Here is a 13,967-nt window from a genome sequence, read left to right on the forward strand (position 1 = left end):
ACGTCATGCTGGGATGACTTTTCCCTGTTTTGGATGTTGACGGGTGGAAGTCGCCAATCAACGGCAGGGACGTTGGCGATAGGAGGTGTCACAAGCCACACCTCCTTCATGATTGGGATTATAGCATAATTTTCGTTGTTGGAGGATTTCTGGATGCTGGGGAAAATATGATGAAAAATGAAAGCAGAGATATGATGGTAACACTTTCTTCTTCAAAGTTGCAGAGAAGAACAGTCACAAGCGTTACTCTACCCCGGCGGGGATTGGGAGTAGGATTGACTGTGCCATTCGGGATAGCAGCCTTCCTAATCGCCAAACTCGTAGACCATCTGCTCCATGTTCGATCTCAATTTCCGTGTCAGCACAATCCGAGTATTTCTGCCATACTTCCTACACTAGCATCACCGCAGAGCAAAAAGAAGGAAATCGGGCTTTGATATTAAACTGACCTTCCCCAGTGCCAACAAAACAACCTTTTACATAACCTGGGACGTACTCAAGCATCCCATCACAAAGAGAATAAGTTGGCCAGTAGAATCGATAGTGTTGATGCCTCGGATGTCGTTCCAGCGAATTGTGCACTCGATGCTGAGGATGAACCAAGCTATACTACCCAGTTGAAGAAGGTTCCAAACCACCACGCATATTTTCTGATATAATAGCAGTGGTTTCTCGGCCGAGTTTGAACTCTCACCGCTCCAACCTACCGGCATTGTCTTGGCTCTGTCGATACCATTCTGTGCCTGGCTCGGGATCAAGCAACAAGCTGAGCCATGCTTGGCGTCCATTGTAAATAGACACCGACTCGAATCCCGAGGCCGTAAAAGTCGGCGTTGCCCTCGAGGGGTTCACATATGCTGGACATGACTTCTTGCCGCGGTCAATAGCCTACATCAGCAGGGAGGAAGCGGGAAAAGCCGAAGGGATGCAATTCCCATCACGAGAATTATTCCAGAGCCTCGTGAAGCGTCGTGCCTGTAAGCCACAAACCACTGGCCCTGCCTTGGCGTCGCAGGGGCAAACTGGAACACAAACTACTTAGTTCTATTGCTTGGGAATCAATCAGTCATATTTATCGAACCATTTTGAACAAACGATGCAAGTATCCCGGGCTCTCAGTGTCTTCAAGAGACATTTTTTTCAGTCCAAACACTGACAAAACCTCCTTATTACAAACCAAACTTTTCACAGCCTTTTAAACCCATCACCCTCACTTTCCCGCAAGATCTGCTGAAAACGTATGCATATCTGAGAGGTGTTACTGGGCAAAGACAGGGTTGAGCTTTGTAAAAAGATCTAAAGACTGGAACTGCTCTCTGTAATTAAAAGGCCGTGTCGCTAAAAAGACCAGCACTAGGAAATTTCGAGCTTGCTGTTTCTCCTAAGTATCACCTAGCGGACAATAATCGGAGACTACGACACACTATCGACGCTTGATAGGGAGTAACCAGGACCAAAGTTTGGTGAGTATTCGAGGCCGTTCTGCTTGGCGATATCGAGTTCAAGTTCCACAATGAACATATCAACCAGCGGCCAAACAGTAAACTCGAGAAAATTACCACCCTTCATATTCCCCCCAGCTTTATACAAGCCATGCATACATACATACAATCGCCCCCCAAACCTCTCACCACCCTAATCTACCCCCCTTCTTCCTTACCCGACCAAAAATGCAAATCAAATGTATTCGCCCAACATATCGCCATCATCATCTTCATCCAAAAAGAAGTTTTATGCAATGCACAACCTAGCCAACCTCCCCCCCATAAAGTTCATTTCTATCAAACCTCCACCCCTTTTCTATGCTCTACCCCAACCCCAAGCCCAACCTGCCCCGGCATAGCATTGAACCCAAGCCCACCACCGCCACCACCTCCTCCTCCCCCAGAACTACCCGGCGCAGAAGGCATCGTGTTCGTCCCCGTCCTCTCTCTCATCCTCCGGCCTTCCATCAGACCTCTCAACCCCCTCTTCTGCAGTCCAATAACACTGCTCAGGTCACCAGTCCACGGCTCCCTCCCTGTTCCCCGCTCGCTGTCCATCTCGGAGCTCCATTCACTTCCTACGCTAGTGGTGGCGCTCAGCTCATCGCTCGAAGGACGGACGCCAGGCACCGAGGTGCTAATCTTAAGCCCGGCAGCCCGCCCGCCAAGACCGCCCGTGGCAGAGTCCGCGTCGCTACCGGCAAAGCTGCTGCTGCTGGGCTGGCCATCAGGGCCAAGAAGGGCGTCGACACCAGCCGAGACGGGGAAGAAGTTGGGGTTCAGGGTGCCGTCGATGCCCCGGCCACCGCCAGCCGCCATGGCCGTGGCATTAAAGACAGCGGCTGCGTTGCGACTGTCGAGAAGGCTGTGGAGGCGTTCAATCACTGCTTCCAGGAGTCCATCGATTCGATATGGCCTGGCGATCTGCAAAAGACTGCAGAGAATTTGGGGTGTGCACAGCGGCGAAGAAGGTGCGGGCAGGGCTGACGTGTACAGGAAGTGAAGAAGAGCCTGGACGGTAAGGTATGTGTGAGGTAAGTACAGACACCTCGGTCGACTGTTGGGTGGAAGGGTGCGTGGCGTCGGCGCCGTGTTGATGGCCGCAAGATCCATGGGTGGCGAAGAGACGGAGGATCCAGCTATGCTTGGCGCGAGGGTAGTAGTACTCGACGAAAACACAGACGATTGTCCAGGGCCTCGTCCACCCTGCGCTGAAACCGAGTTGGACCTTAGAGTGGCGGCATCACTGCCATCTTGCATCGCCGTCCCTTCTCGGAGGAGCTGCACAAAGTAAGGGCCCCACCTCCGGGCGACGATCCTCGAATTGATCGGTATCCTTTCACCTCCAATGCAAAGAATGTCCATATCAGCCAGCTCCCTCAGTGCCAAGGCCTTCTCACCAAGCTCCTCGGCAGCACGGCTGTGATACCTTCCACCGGCAGTAACACCCGCTTTGCGCGACAAGCTAAGCCCAGGCCCAGTATAGGGGCTGCTGGCACTAACGAAGCCACTCATTGGTGCCGTCTTGCGAGGGTTGTCGTAAAAGCCAAAGGCTTCCAGTTCTACCATGCACACATTGCTGAAGTTTATCCTCCGATGATTGTAGTCGTCCACCAAACTCCTTTTCCTGTTGCCAAGAACCACAAAGGTGTTTCGCCTGTTCCAAAGAACACCGCGGTTCCAGCTTCCCTGGCTGAACACAGCTCCGCCGGCATCAATGCGACTCCACGTCAACGTCCGCAAATCCAGCGCCCAGAGAGCATATTCTTGCTTTGAAGATGTGAGATATGTGCCGCTCACAACGAAGTGTGTATCGATGACACCTCCGTTGGGAAACCTAAGCCCTGGCGGGGTGTAGGAGCCGCTCATCGGTCGTTCGCTAAGGTGGCCATCGCTGGACCTGATTTGAAGCTCGAGCTTGACGTCGAGGAAGTTGTAGTTGCTGTAGATGAGCATGCTCGACCCAGCTTCCCGGGCCTCCAAACTTGCTGCTGCAGCATCCTGCCGAGCACCGTTCGGATGTGTCTTTCCAACCCTGGCAGCCACAGAGGGCGGAAGGGGTGCAACCACGCTTCTATATGCGCCGCAACTCTTGCCCAGCGGCTGTGTTGAAACCCACTTCAGACTCCGTAGGTTGAAGACGCTTATTTGCTCAATGTAATGGTTGGCCGCATCTTGCCCTCCCACCACGATCATCTCAGCACCGCCCGTGCCGTCAATGTTGATGCCGATCCGCCCCTCATTCGGATTCCCACTCGATGGATTGTGCTGCAGGGCCGATAGAGGCGCCCTGTGGGAGGCAAATGTGGCGGATGACGGCAGGATGCAGGCACAATGCGCATAACGGCCTTGTGGGGCGTCCTGTGTTGGAATATAGGTCCATTTTTTGGTCGGTATATCGTAGATGTAGATATCCGACATGACCGTGACCTCAGGTTGTTGGTCTTGGGGTATCGCATTTTTTTGGCTCGTCGTCGGAGACATGCCGCCGTAGCAAACCATCTTTGTATCACCAAGCGCGCACATTGAGTGGAAGTAACGAGGTGGAGGGATATCGCCAGTCGTTTCCATCTTTGTCCAGTGCCGGCGGATCAAATCCAATTCGTAGAGGTCTGCCGTTAAGGGCGCTGGTCTGCTTCTTGATAATATCCTGCCGCCAAAGACGTAGAGCTTATCCCCCAGAACCGTCGTGGTTGCGCCGACCAGAGGGTGTGGTTCCCGACCCGTGGTTCGGTGAACATTACACATCAGACCAGACAGGTGTGTGGAAGGTCCAGCAGGGCCACCTATGGTTCCTCCCACCGTACCCCCCCTCGCCTGACCCGAGTTGGGAGATGTTCCGGCAGAGAGAGGGCCATTACTTCTTGGTGTCAAGTTTTCACCACGTTCCTCTTGCCCCTCCTGCCTGGAGCCATTGTTTAAATTCCCATTCATATTCGCTTCTTGATTATGATTGTCCCCTTGAGGTCTCATGTAGAGACCGCCGGCCTGTTGCTCCGCAGATGACGTCGAATCCATTGATCCAAGCCTCTGATCTTTCTGTTCTTCGGTAGTTTCGGCGTCTAGAATCGTCGCCAGACTCCCCTGGGCGTGAGGATGTGCCAAAGGGGTCAGCGGGGATGCCGGGGAAAGCTGTGGCGGGGGCGGTTCGGGTAGGGGTTTCGATAGACTGTCTTGGAGGCTCAAATTCCGAGCATGGTGAGTTGGGCGAGCGCTCTTTGGAGGATTGGAGTATTGTCCCGGGGTTGGTTGTCTCTCGATCGTGGGAACAACAGTTTCCGAAGGCCGTCGAAGTCCAACAAGAGAGGGCTTCCTCGTGAGCCTCGGCCAGTCCTCTCGCGTGGGCGCAACCTTTTTGATGCCTCGGAAGGCAGATGTGATGATTTCTGAGGGGGACTTGGATGGTGAACGTTCGTCAGTCTCAGAGTCAGAGAAGCGGCTCAGATCCTGAAAGTCGGCCTGCTGCTGTCCTGATGATTTGCCGAATGTTAGCCCAAGTCCAGAACCCGACATGTCGTCCACAAAGCTGTGCCGCACAGCTGGACACACGACTAGGGCTAGCAGCCAAGCGAGGAGGCTCTTTCAGAGCGACGCGAAGGGCAAAGGAAGGTGAACGGACAAATGTCCGGCAGCGCCTTGGTCAAGGCCGGTAAAAGTAGAGGTAGAAATGCAAATAGGTGTCAATATAGGTAAGGGGGGTCAAGTAGAGAGCCAAGGCAAGTGAGAAGATGACGTGTCGAACAGGGGAGATGCCAGGCTAGAAGTATGTGTGATCTGTTGGAGTGGTAGTGTAGAAGGGGAAAACTCGGGGCAGCGGTTTAGAACAACCCGCCACCAAGGCACAGGCACAGGCGAGGCGCGGTGAACACTGTCGGTCAACCAAAGGCCAGCGGTCCTGATCCCAGTCGTGGAGTTTTGCTGACGGGGGCCTGAGGACTAGGGAGGGCTAGGAGCTGTCGCCGGTCGGTCAGGTGTCCCTGGCTAGCAAACGCTCCCGGGATCTCGGGTGCTGCTGTCTCCTGGTTCGGACCGCAACACAGAGTAGTGACGAGGAACCTTGGTGGTTTCGTGAGAGGACAGGTGAGGCGATAAGTGGACAGGAGAAGAGGGACGGTGAAGATGCAAGGCAATAGGAAAGATATGAGTGGGGGTTTGCGATGGAATGCTGTCTAGCGCACAAAAGGGCTCTGGAATACAAAATGACAAGGAGAGAAACTGGGGCATTTGCAATGGTGACGCCGCCACTGTAGCCGACGACAGACGGGCAAACAGACAGAACACAAAGGCCGAAAACCAGGAACGTACCTCTCTCTCTCTCTCTCTCTGGATCACCACGATGTGTGTGGGTTTGTCTGCGGCACACAGTGCCTTGTGACGTTGCAGCGCTTAATTTCCGCGACAGACCTGGATGGAGATGCGATTTGCGCGCGGTGAGTCGAGGTGTTGATAGGATGAAAGAGTCGAGCGCGATGTCCACCGCCTGCCCTTGGTGTGCAGTGCGGTCCAGCGGTCTCGAGGGCACGGACCGGACTGGCGTTTGATCTCGTCGGTCGAAGGTGGAGTTGTGTTCTGTGAGGTCTGTGAGGCCCCTCACCACCAGGTACAATGCACAAGGCACAAGGCACAGTTCTCTGTTGCCGCCGGCGGGCACACAAAGGAAGTATGTTCGTATGTACAAGTGAGTCGATTGGGCAGTCCCAGCAGTCATGTACGGTTCGATGATGTGCTCAGATTGGACATTCATTCGCAGGTATAGGAAGCATTCGAGAATTGTGGGGATGCCACCACCAACTCAAGTGTCTGCAACAAGGGGCTCAATTCAATATATCGACGCACGGATCAGTGCGTGGTCTGCCACCCGTCCTCGATTAAGCGAGCTCTCCTGCAGCCAGACCTTCCAGACTTTCCATATGCTTGGGCTTTTGTTTCTTTGGATATAACCGACGATATGTTGGTACGATTGGTCAGTCAAGAGAGCTTTCGGTGAAACTGAAACGTTCAAAGTACTCTGTGTGATGGCGGTAAGAAACACCTCAACCTGGCCATTTTCACACCATCCCTTCTGCAGTTGGTCAAGAAGCCTCCTGAAAATGCTCGGAAGTCCTCCCAAATAGGAAGGCCATCGCACGAATCAGCAGTGAGTTCTCGCAGTGACAGGCACCTCTCGTCTGACATGGCGTTCCATGTGATGAACCAGGTATCGATCTTTCCTTTCTACCAATGTGTTTCAAGTCTCGGCAAGGTCATGTCATTAAGAAGCAGCATTTTAATCATATAGCTCCGCAATAGGAGCGAGGACCTTGATGGTTTAATGCAGACAGAAACAATTACAATTTCCACTAACAAAGAACTGGAGTTAAAAAAGGCTCGTATTGCTCATGTTTGCTAGCTACATCTCTACAACGGCCTAGATTAAGCAAATAGCTTCCATAGAAGCTCCGCCAGAAGAATTCCCTTTGGTCCCTGTTCCTTGCCCATTCAAACGCCTGTCAACAATCCCTGACCTTTTCAAATCGGCGCCGACTTTTTCTTTGACTTCATTATATGCGTAACGTTCTGATATCATCGCCCCATTCCTAAACACCACACCATATCCTTCTCCGTCCGCGATCCCATTTAGTCAATCTCGGGGAGAGGGGTGAAGCGGAGGTAAGGCTTGACGGCACGGAGGTTGGGGAAGAGCTTGGTGGCCTCGTCGCCCTTGATGCTGGGGTGGACAATGACATCATCACCGGGGACCCAGTTGATGGGGGTGGTGACCTTGTGCTTGTCACCGGTCTGGAGGGACTGGATGACACGGAGGATCTCGGCGCTGTTGCGGCCGGTGGAGGCGGGGTAGGAGAGGATGCAGCGGATGGTCTTCTTGGGGTCGATGAAGAAGACGGAGCGGATGGTGAAGGCAATGCCCTTCTCATCGACGTTGGTGGTGTCCTGGTAGTCGATCCTGTGGTTACACATGTCAGTGAGTGCTTGTGGTATTGGTAGCACAGGTAGGTCCAGCTCACATGTCATAAAGGTAGGCGACCTTGCGCTCCTTGTCGGCAATGATGGGAAAGTTGACCTGGGAGCCGGTGACGTCCTTGATGTCGCTGATCCAGCCCTCGTGGCTGCCGAGGGTGTTGGCAGAGAGACCGATGAGCTTGACGCCGCGCTTGGAGAACTCAGGCTCGAGGCGGGCCATCTCACCGAGCTCGGTGGTGCAGACGGGCGTGTAGTCCTCGGGGTGGGAGAAGAGGATGACCCAGTTGTCGCCAATGAACTCATGGAAGTCAATGGGACCCTTGGTGGTCTCGGCCTGGAAGTTGGGGGCAATGGTGCCCAGACGGAGGCTACATAAAAGTAAACAGTTAGTTGCCTGGCACGATGAAGCAAGATGGGGAGCTGGTGAGAGGGAACATACGGTTCGTTACGCTCAGCAGCCATTGGGAAGGTGTTTGGGTATCTTATCGTGAAAGTAGGGTATAGAAGAAGACGAAGAAGACAGGCTGGAGATGGGAAGAACAGGAGAAAGGAGAACTACGTATGAGGTGATGGAGGGGCAGACCGTGGGCATTTAAACTTGCAGCAGCTCCTGTGAACGGTGGGCTCCTCCGATTCCTTGGGCCTCCGACTCTCCTCAGCTCGCCTGGATTAATAAAGCGGCTTTTTCCTGGGCCTCGCTACGCGTGACAATGGCTGGGCTGGCAAGTGACCGAAGACATTCTCGTCCCATAGCCATCCATTCACGCCTTTGATCCCAGCGACAGCCCGAAACCAGCCGTCACAGAAGCTGCGAGCTCTCCTCCTGGGGCGGTCCGACGCGGGGCATCTTGGGGGAGATTTGCCCCTCCGTCAGCTTGACGTGGGGTAGAGAGCTGCCCCTCAGTGTCCGAATTGGGATTGGCGGCGCATTGCGCGATCAAGCACGCCCGTGATTGGTCCCGAAGACGACATAAAATATTATGTCATTTGGAGTGTGTTGTCGCAACCCTCACAACGCCATAGTGGGGGGGTTGCACTTTGGTGGTGATTATTGACAACGCCAATGCTGTCTGGGTGGATGGAGGCGGGGGCTACTGAAGTCATTCTTGGCACCCTCGTTTAGAGTGGGTTCGATACCTACATCGCCATCCGCATATCGGAGCATCGGTTGCCGGTGGCTTGCTCACATGGCAATCAGAAGAATGGGGGTGTCATCATATACACAATAGGTCATTACTCTACAACAGTCTCGGGTATCAAAGTATGATGATCGACAGAGGAACAATGTTAACAAAGAAAAAAGGGCCATAATGAAACTCCAAGCGCCCGCTGGAAACCGTCCTCGCAACACCCTCCCGTCGTCAAAGCTTCACCTTGCCGCCCTGCAGCGAGCTCCAATCATTCGGCCCAAACCTCTCATATGATGCCCCCTTCAACCAGAAGATATCATCACTGCCAGTCTTGCTAGGATCCACGCCCTCGTTTCGCAGGCCGACCTTTTGCTGTTTGTTTGTCCCGGTGCTCTCGAGCGACCCATCCTTGGCGACTCGGAGGAAAAGAGGCAACGCGTATCTGGGCAGGTTGGCCCTTACATGCTCCGCCAGCGTCTTGAGCGTCTCGCTGGTAGGAACACCGTCATGTCCCAAAGCCGAGGGCTTGAAAACCACGCCTGCGCATCCAGCCCGGCCCTCATGTCCCGGAATCTCTACGCCATACACATTTGACTCTTGGATTCCTGGATGAAGTCCCAGGATATGAGCCACCTCAGCGGTCGACACATTCTCACTCTTCCACCTGAAGGTATCGCCGATCCGGTCGTTGAAGTAGATCCTGTGCTCGCCATCTCGACGAACCACATCACCAGTCCGGAACCAAGCATCGCCCTTCGAAAAGACATTGCGCATGATCTTCTTGGACGTGGCACCCGTATCGCCGTAGTATCCCTGGAACCTCGCCTCTACATTCTTCGCCGGGAGACAAAAGAGCAATTCGCCTGGCTCGCCCTCCGGTGTTCGCACGCAGAATCCAGTCTTGGGATCTCTGAGTGGCAATTCCGTCTCATGATCAACCTCGACGATGGCGATAGACCGGCCAACAAGCAGGTTGTATAGGGCGCCAGCCCGTCCTACGGAGCCCATGCTGAAGTCGTTTCTGCTCACGTTCCATGTTGCAAAACTTCCCTCGGTGGCGCCGTAGAACTCGGCAATCGTCTCAATGCCGTACCGCTCCTTGAAGGCATTCCACACGTCGGGGCGAAGACCGTTTCCAAAGGCGACCCGGACTTTGTGCTTCTTGTCGAGGTTCTCGCCCGTGACGGGATCCAATTTTGTTGGGGCCGAGAGCAGATATCTGCATGTTTCGCCGACGTATTGGATGATCGTGGCATTGTGTTTTCGGACGTCGTCCCAAAAGTGACTAGTGGAAAATTTCCTGCTCATGGCAAATGTAGCGCCCACGTTCAAAGTGTGAGCAAATCCCAGCAGCATAGCCGTCGAATGGTAAAGGGGCATTGCCTACTGTGGTGATCAGTGACGAAGCTTCCTCGCTGTAGACATGGCACCTACAGTGTAAAACACATCATTCTTGCCCGTGCCAACCAATCGAGATGTAAAACCACCAACAACAGCAACCTTGGCCCAAGAAACAATCGCGGCCTTGGGTAAGCCTGTTGTGCCGCTTGTGTAAATAAGTATGCCCATTGCCTCGCCCGCCGCACCACTCCGCAGCTCATCCGCAGGCCTGGTACCATCAAACGCCAACATCTGACTCTCCAACTGTGGTGTCACAACTTCAAACATGGTTCCGCTCAGCTCGGACTTGACATCCTCCCCAACGTCTCCAGCCACGGTGGGGTCGATCAGCATCAACCGCGCGTTCGCCCTCTTGACGCAGTGAACGAGTGCCGCACCGGTGAGGTTGTAGTTGATAAGTGCCGGAACAGCCCCGATAGCCCACAAAGCCAGCAACAAGAAAATAAAAGTGTCGGTATTCTGGAAGTCAAGCGCAACCATCTCCCCCTTCTTCACACCCCGGCGATCCTTGAGAAAATTGGCATAGCGGAGAACTGTGTCGTAGGCTTGCGCATATGTGTAAGTCATGTCTTCAAAACGAAGGAAAACGCGGTTTTCTGAGGACTTGGAGGTGGCGAGGTCTTCGAGGCGGTAAAAGAAGTTGACACGATCACGCTGAGTCCACCATGCCACGTTTGCTACCGTGGGCAGGATAGACTTCAACAAGTGGAGATCGTAAGAGACCTGCCATCGAGCATTCAGATATGCTGCGGTGGCCGTCAAGGCCGAGGCGGCGACTGGAAGAGATACCGGCACTGCGGGCTGTCAGATATCAGGTTGTTGTACTAAGAACTAAGATGCATGTGAATCGGAAGCAGCTTACAAGCAGCCATGATCGCGTGTTTTTTTTTTTGGCTATTTCGAGGTCGCTAAACTGCTAAAACAGCACTGATGAACCTCGAAAGCGAAATGGTATTGCAAACAGGAAGGATTAAATATCTTTATATAAAAACATGGTGTTAATAAAAAGGCAAGCAACGTCGCAGCGGGCGAGTGGAATGTTGACCCTAACTTCAGATCCGGCAAGTCGGTCGTGGTTGATCGTACCTGGAACTTCTTAACTGCACTAGCAGGGATTGGTCGGATACAGCGCCGTCATCGACGGGTGGTTCCGCAAACTGACGTTGTTAAACGAAAGACCAAAGTTGAAGTGTGGGATGGAGATATATATCAAGTGAGTGACAGGTAGGGTGACACAGCATTCCTTATAGCTCGATATCGGACTGCGTGGTGTCGGGAGGCGGTCACGAAAGCCGCCGGTAGGAACGGGCTGATCGTCTCGTTCAACGACCCCGATGCAACACAGGCCACTCGACATGCATCCATGCTCTTCAAATGGACCTCGGTTCGTATGTACGCCACTGGGCGAGAGCCAAGGAACTTCCCATTTAAACTGGGCTGGTGCTCGTGGTGCCTCGCGAGATCCGGATAGGCCGAAGCACACGTTGAGAGTGAGAATTGTCACTCTTGGACCGCTGTCGTTCATGTGTGCCACTGAGAAACAACGCCGTCCGGTTCCTATTGAACCTAGCATCCCAGGTGGTCGGGTAGTAAGTATACTTGTACCTAACCAAGTGACGTTCAGGGTCCAAGAGTATGGTTGACATTCAAACGGCGCGCAGTGCATGGAAGCGGCATCGAAGCTTTGACCATGTGGACCCATTGCGTTGGCTTAGGAGCTCCGACTCCGTGTCGCGAATGACGAGGCGCGGCGGGTTTCAACCCTGGCCTCCCCGCTGCCGTTGCCATGCCCGACACCCGTTTATCGTTATCTTCACGTGCGCACCTGAAAGTGTCTAACCAGACTGAGAAATTTGGCTTTAATTGCTACAAGCATTGTGTCGCGCTGGCGCATTCGTGGTGAGGCGTGTTCCTCTCGATTCAAGGCGCCGGCAACGAACTCGATGGACGCCGCCGAGTCCGCATCGCCATGTCTGCTCAACCACTCCCCAGCAACGACAATGACGTTTCCATCGCAACGATATCCCCCAAGAAAGAAGCGCCAACTTCATCCAAAAAACTTCCCCCGCCAGAGAAGCCAACTGACGTGCGCCGGCGCAGCCATGTCATCCTCTCCTTTTGGCTGATTGTCCTCCTTTTGGGTCTCCCCATATGGTGGAAGACCACCACCATATACCGCGCCGATCTTCCCTTAGAGGACATGTTAGAATGGGCAGACGGAAAGGTTGGCAGTTCCACGGCCTGCTCCAAAACTGACTGCTAACGCTGCCCGCCATGTTCTAGGCCTGTCGCCCCGTCTTCCCCCTCCGCATCTCGATACAAGCCACATCGCTTCAGGATCAAGAAGCTCAAAACCTACTTCGGCTGACCCAGCACGCCCTTGACGATCTTAATGATTTCGCCGGGCATCATCTTCGCCTTCAGATGGGCGATGAGAAGCAAGATTCGGCCGACAATAGCAGCGCCTTGACTATTCGCCTCACTCCAGGCGAGGGCACAACCGCAACGCTTGATCCATACGAACCTATTCTGGATATCACCTACCCACAAAACACGATACCCTCTCCAACCGCTTCCTCGTCGGCGCTTGCCACATATATCGCAAGTCAGCTAAGGACCACGTTCGCCGAGGAACAGGCCACCATCTCGTACCTCCTCTCGACGAACTCGATGCCGTCGGAACACAGGCCGCTTGGATTATCGCCAGAAACCGCCGAAGCTCTTGCCAAGCGCACGACAAGATCCTTGAAATATGCGCCGACTTACCATCTTACCTTCTCTCTGTTTACAAGTGGGCCTCTACCAAGTAGCTGGGATATCGAGACCGCCATCGAAGAGTACATGAAGCCCGTGCTGGACGTCCTCTCGCCCATTCACAATTTCACGATCGATACCCAGGTACAACTATACGCTTCACCTGGTGTTCAGAACCAAGTTCTCAACAAGGAGGATTTGTCCTCTTTCATCAACGCCGCAGAATGGCCACTGTCGCCCTCCATCGGTGGTGCGCCAACCATCAACTTCATTGTGTTTGTGGGGAACCAAACCATTGCGTCCCCTTCGCAGGAGGCTGCGCCGACCTCCCATTCATGGCTGATCCCCCAATGGGGCACCGTCTTTCTGCTGTCCCTCCCTGGCGACACCACCCACGTCGCGGCCGCCACCCTCAAGCAGCCCCTTTTGACATTCACCTCTCACCTCTTGTCACTCACCGGCACCCCTGAGTCAGGTTCTCTACCCCTGCGCCTCTCCACCCTCGCGCGTATCCGGTCTGCCGACCTGCTCCTCCGTGCCTCGTCTACCCTTGGATCTCTCGCCCGTCTTGCCATGGCTCTTCCCTCCATCTCAATCCCGAGTAGCGTCGCAGACGGCGTCACAAAGACCATGTCGCACTTGCGCCTCGCTTGCGACAACCTAGGCGGCACTGAAGGACTGGCTCACGCGCGGATTGCAGGGGCTGAGGCGGAAAGGGCGTTTTTCGAGAAGAGCATGGTTGGGCAGTTGTATTTCCCTGACGAGCACAAGATTGCTGTTTACCTGCCGCTATTGGGGCCGGTGGCGGTGCCGTTGGTTATGGGGTTAATTAACGAGATTAAGGCTTGGAGGAAGAGGAGGAGGGAGAGGGCTGAGAAGGGGGCTGAGAAGAAGGGGGAGTGAGTAAATTATGGGGATAGCGAGCATGTTTTTCTGTGTTGCTGTTATTTCGTTGTTTTGAGCATGCATTGTAGGAATGGAATGGCATAAAAATATGATGGCTGTAGGATGTTGTGTATATGGACTTGTGTAGTGTTGAGGGGAAAGATATTAGAGTTCTGGGCAACTGATACTGTTTGGACAGTAGCTGCACTGATGTTTGGAAGTTCTTAGTCGGAAATTGCCGAAGCGGGTTTAGCTCAGTTGGGAGAGCGTCAGACTGAAGTTAACTTCAGGAAGTCAATCTGAAGGTCGTGTGTTCGATCCACACAAACCGCATCTTTTGCCATTTCTCCAA

At 53.8% G+C, this 13,967-nt stretch overlaps 4 protein-coding genes and 1 non-coding gene across 5 annotated transcripts; 2 read left to right on the plus strand and 3 right to left on the minus strand.

Annotated features, from left to right (window-relative positions):
* Positions 1–1,781: 1,781 nt before the first annotated feature.
* QC764_504680 (uncharacterized protein) lies at positions 1,782–6,384 on the minus strand (the record flags this gene model as incomplete). The annotated part of the gene is made up of 2 exons (XM_062947725.1): positions 5,790–6,384; positions 1,782–4,954 (listed from the first exon to the last, which is right to left on the minus strand). Exons 1-2 carry the CDS (start codon positions 6,226–6,228, stop codon positions 1,782–1,784), a joined length of 3,612 nt encoding a protein of 1,203 aa, XP_062798962.1. The 5' UTR covers positions 6,229–6,384.
* Positions 6,385–6,778: 394 nt separating this feature from the next.
* PRX1 (peroxiredoxin 1) lies at positions 6,779–8,349 on the minus strand. The gene is made up of 3 exons (XM_062947726.1): positions 7,885–8,349; positions 7,490–7,813; positions 6,779–7,428 (listed from the first exon to the last, which is right to left on the minus strand). Exons 1-3 carry the CDS (start codon positions 7,905–7,907, stop codon positions 7,101–7,103), a joined length of 675 nt encoding a protein of 224 aa, XP_062798963.1. The 5' UTR covers positions 7,908–8,349; the 3' UTR covers positions 6,779–7,100.
* A 201-nt stretch (positions 8,350–8,550) lies between these two features.
* FAT1_2 (long-chain fatty acid transporter fat1) lies at positions 8,551–11,618 on the minus strand. The gene is made up of 3 exons (XM_062947727.1): positions 10,839–11,618; positions 10,010–10,770; positions 8,551–9,958 (listed from the first exon to the last, which is right to left on the minus strand). Exons 1-3 carry the CDS (start codon positions 10,846–10,848, stop codon positions 8,807–8,809), a joined length of 1,923 nt encoding a protein of 640 aa, XP_062798964.1. The 5' UTR covers positions 10,849–11,618; the 3' UTR covers positions 8,551–8,806.
* GPI17 (GPI transamidase component) lies at positions 11,512–13,947 on the plus strand. Its single transcript, XM_062947728.1, has 2 exons — positions 11,512–12,200; positions 12,260–13,947. The coding sequence occupies exons 1-2, from the start codon at positions 11,946–11,948 to the stop codon at positions 13,631–13,633; spliced, it is 1,629 nt and encodes a 542-aa protein (XP_062798965.1). The 5' UTR covers positions 11,512–11,945; the 3' UTR covers positions 13,634–13,947.
* On the plus strand, positions 13,859–13,948 carry QC764_0078710. Its single transcript has one exon. It is a non-coding gene; the product is annotated as a tRNA-Phe (tRNA).
* Positions 13,949–13,967: the final 19 nt, after the last annotated feature.

Source organism: Podospora pseudoanserina, chromosome 5 (assembly GCF_035222485.1).
Source record: "Podospora pseudoanserina strain CBS 124.78 chromosome 5, whole genome shotgun sequence".
NCBI lineage: Eukaryota > Fungi > Ascomycota > Sordariomycetes > Sordariales > Podosporaceae > Podospora > Podospora pseudoanserina.

Bases quoted from the DNA above. Each gene is read 5' to 3' on its own strand.
- PRX1 (XM_062947726.1), bottom strand. From the start codon at position 7,907: ATGGCTGCTGAGCGTAACGAACC. The intron at 7,814-7,884 runs GTATGTTCCCTC...ACTTTTATGTAG, and splicing joins GCTGCTGAGCGTAACGAACC to CCTCCGTCTGGGCACCATTG. The intron at 7,429-7,489 runs GTGAGCTGGACC...GTGTAACCACAG, and splicing joins GTCGCCTACCTTTATGACAT to GATCGACTACCAGGACACCA.
- GPI17 (XM_062947728.1), top strand. From the start codon at position 11,946: ATGTCTGCTCAACCACTCCCCAGCAACGACAATGACGTTTCCATCGCA. The intron at 12,201-12,259 runs GTTGGCAGTTCC...GCCATGTTCTAG, and splicing joins TAGAATGGGCAGACGGAAAG to GCCTGTCGCCCCGTCTTCCC.
- FAT1_2 (XM_062947727.1), bottom strand. The intron at 9,959-10,009 runs GTAGGTGCCATG...TCACCACAGTAG, and splicing joins AGAATGATGTGTTTTACACT to GCAATGCCCCTTTACCATTC.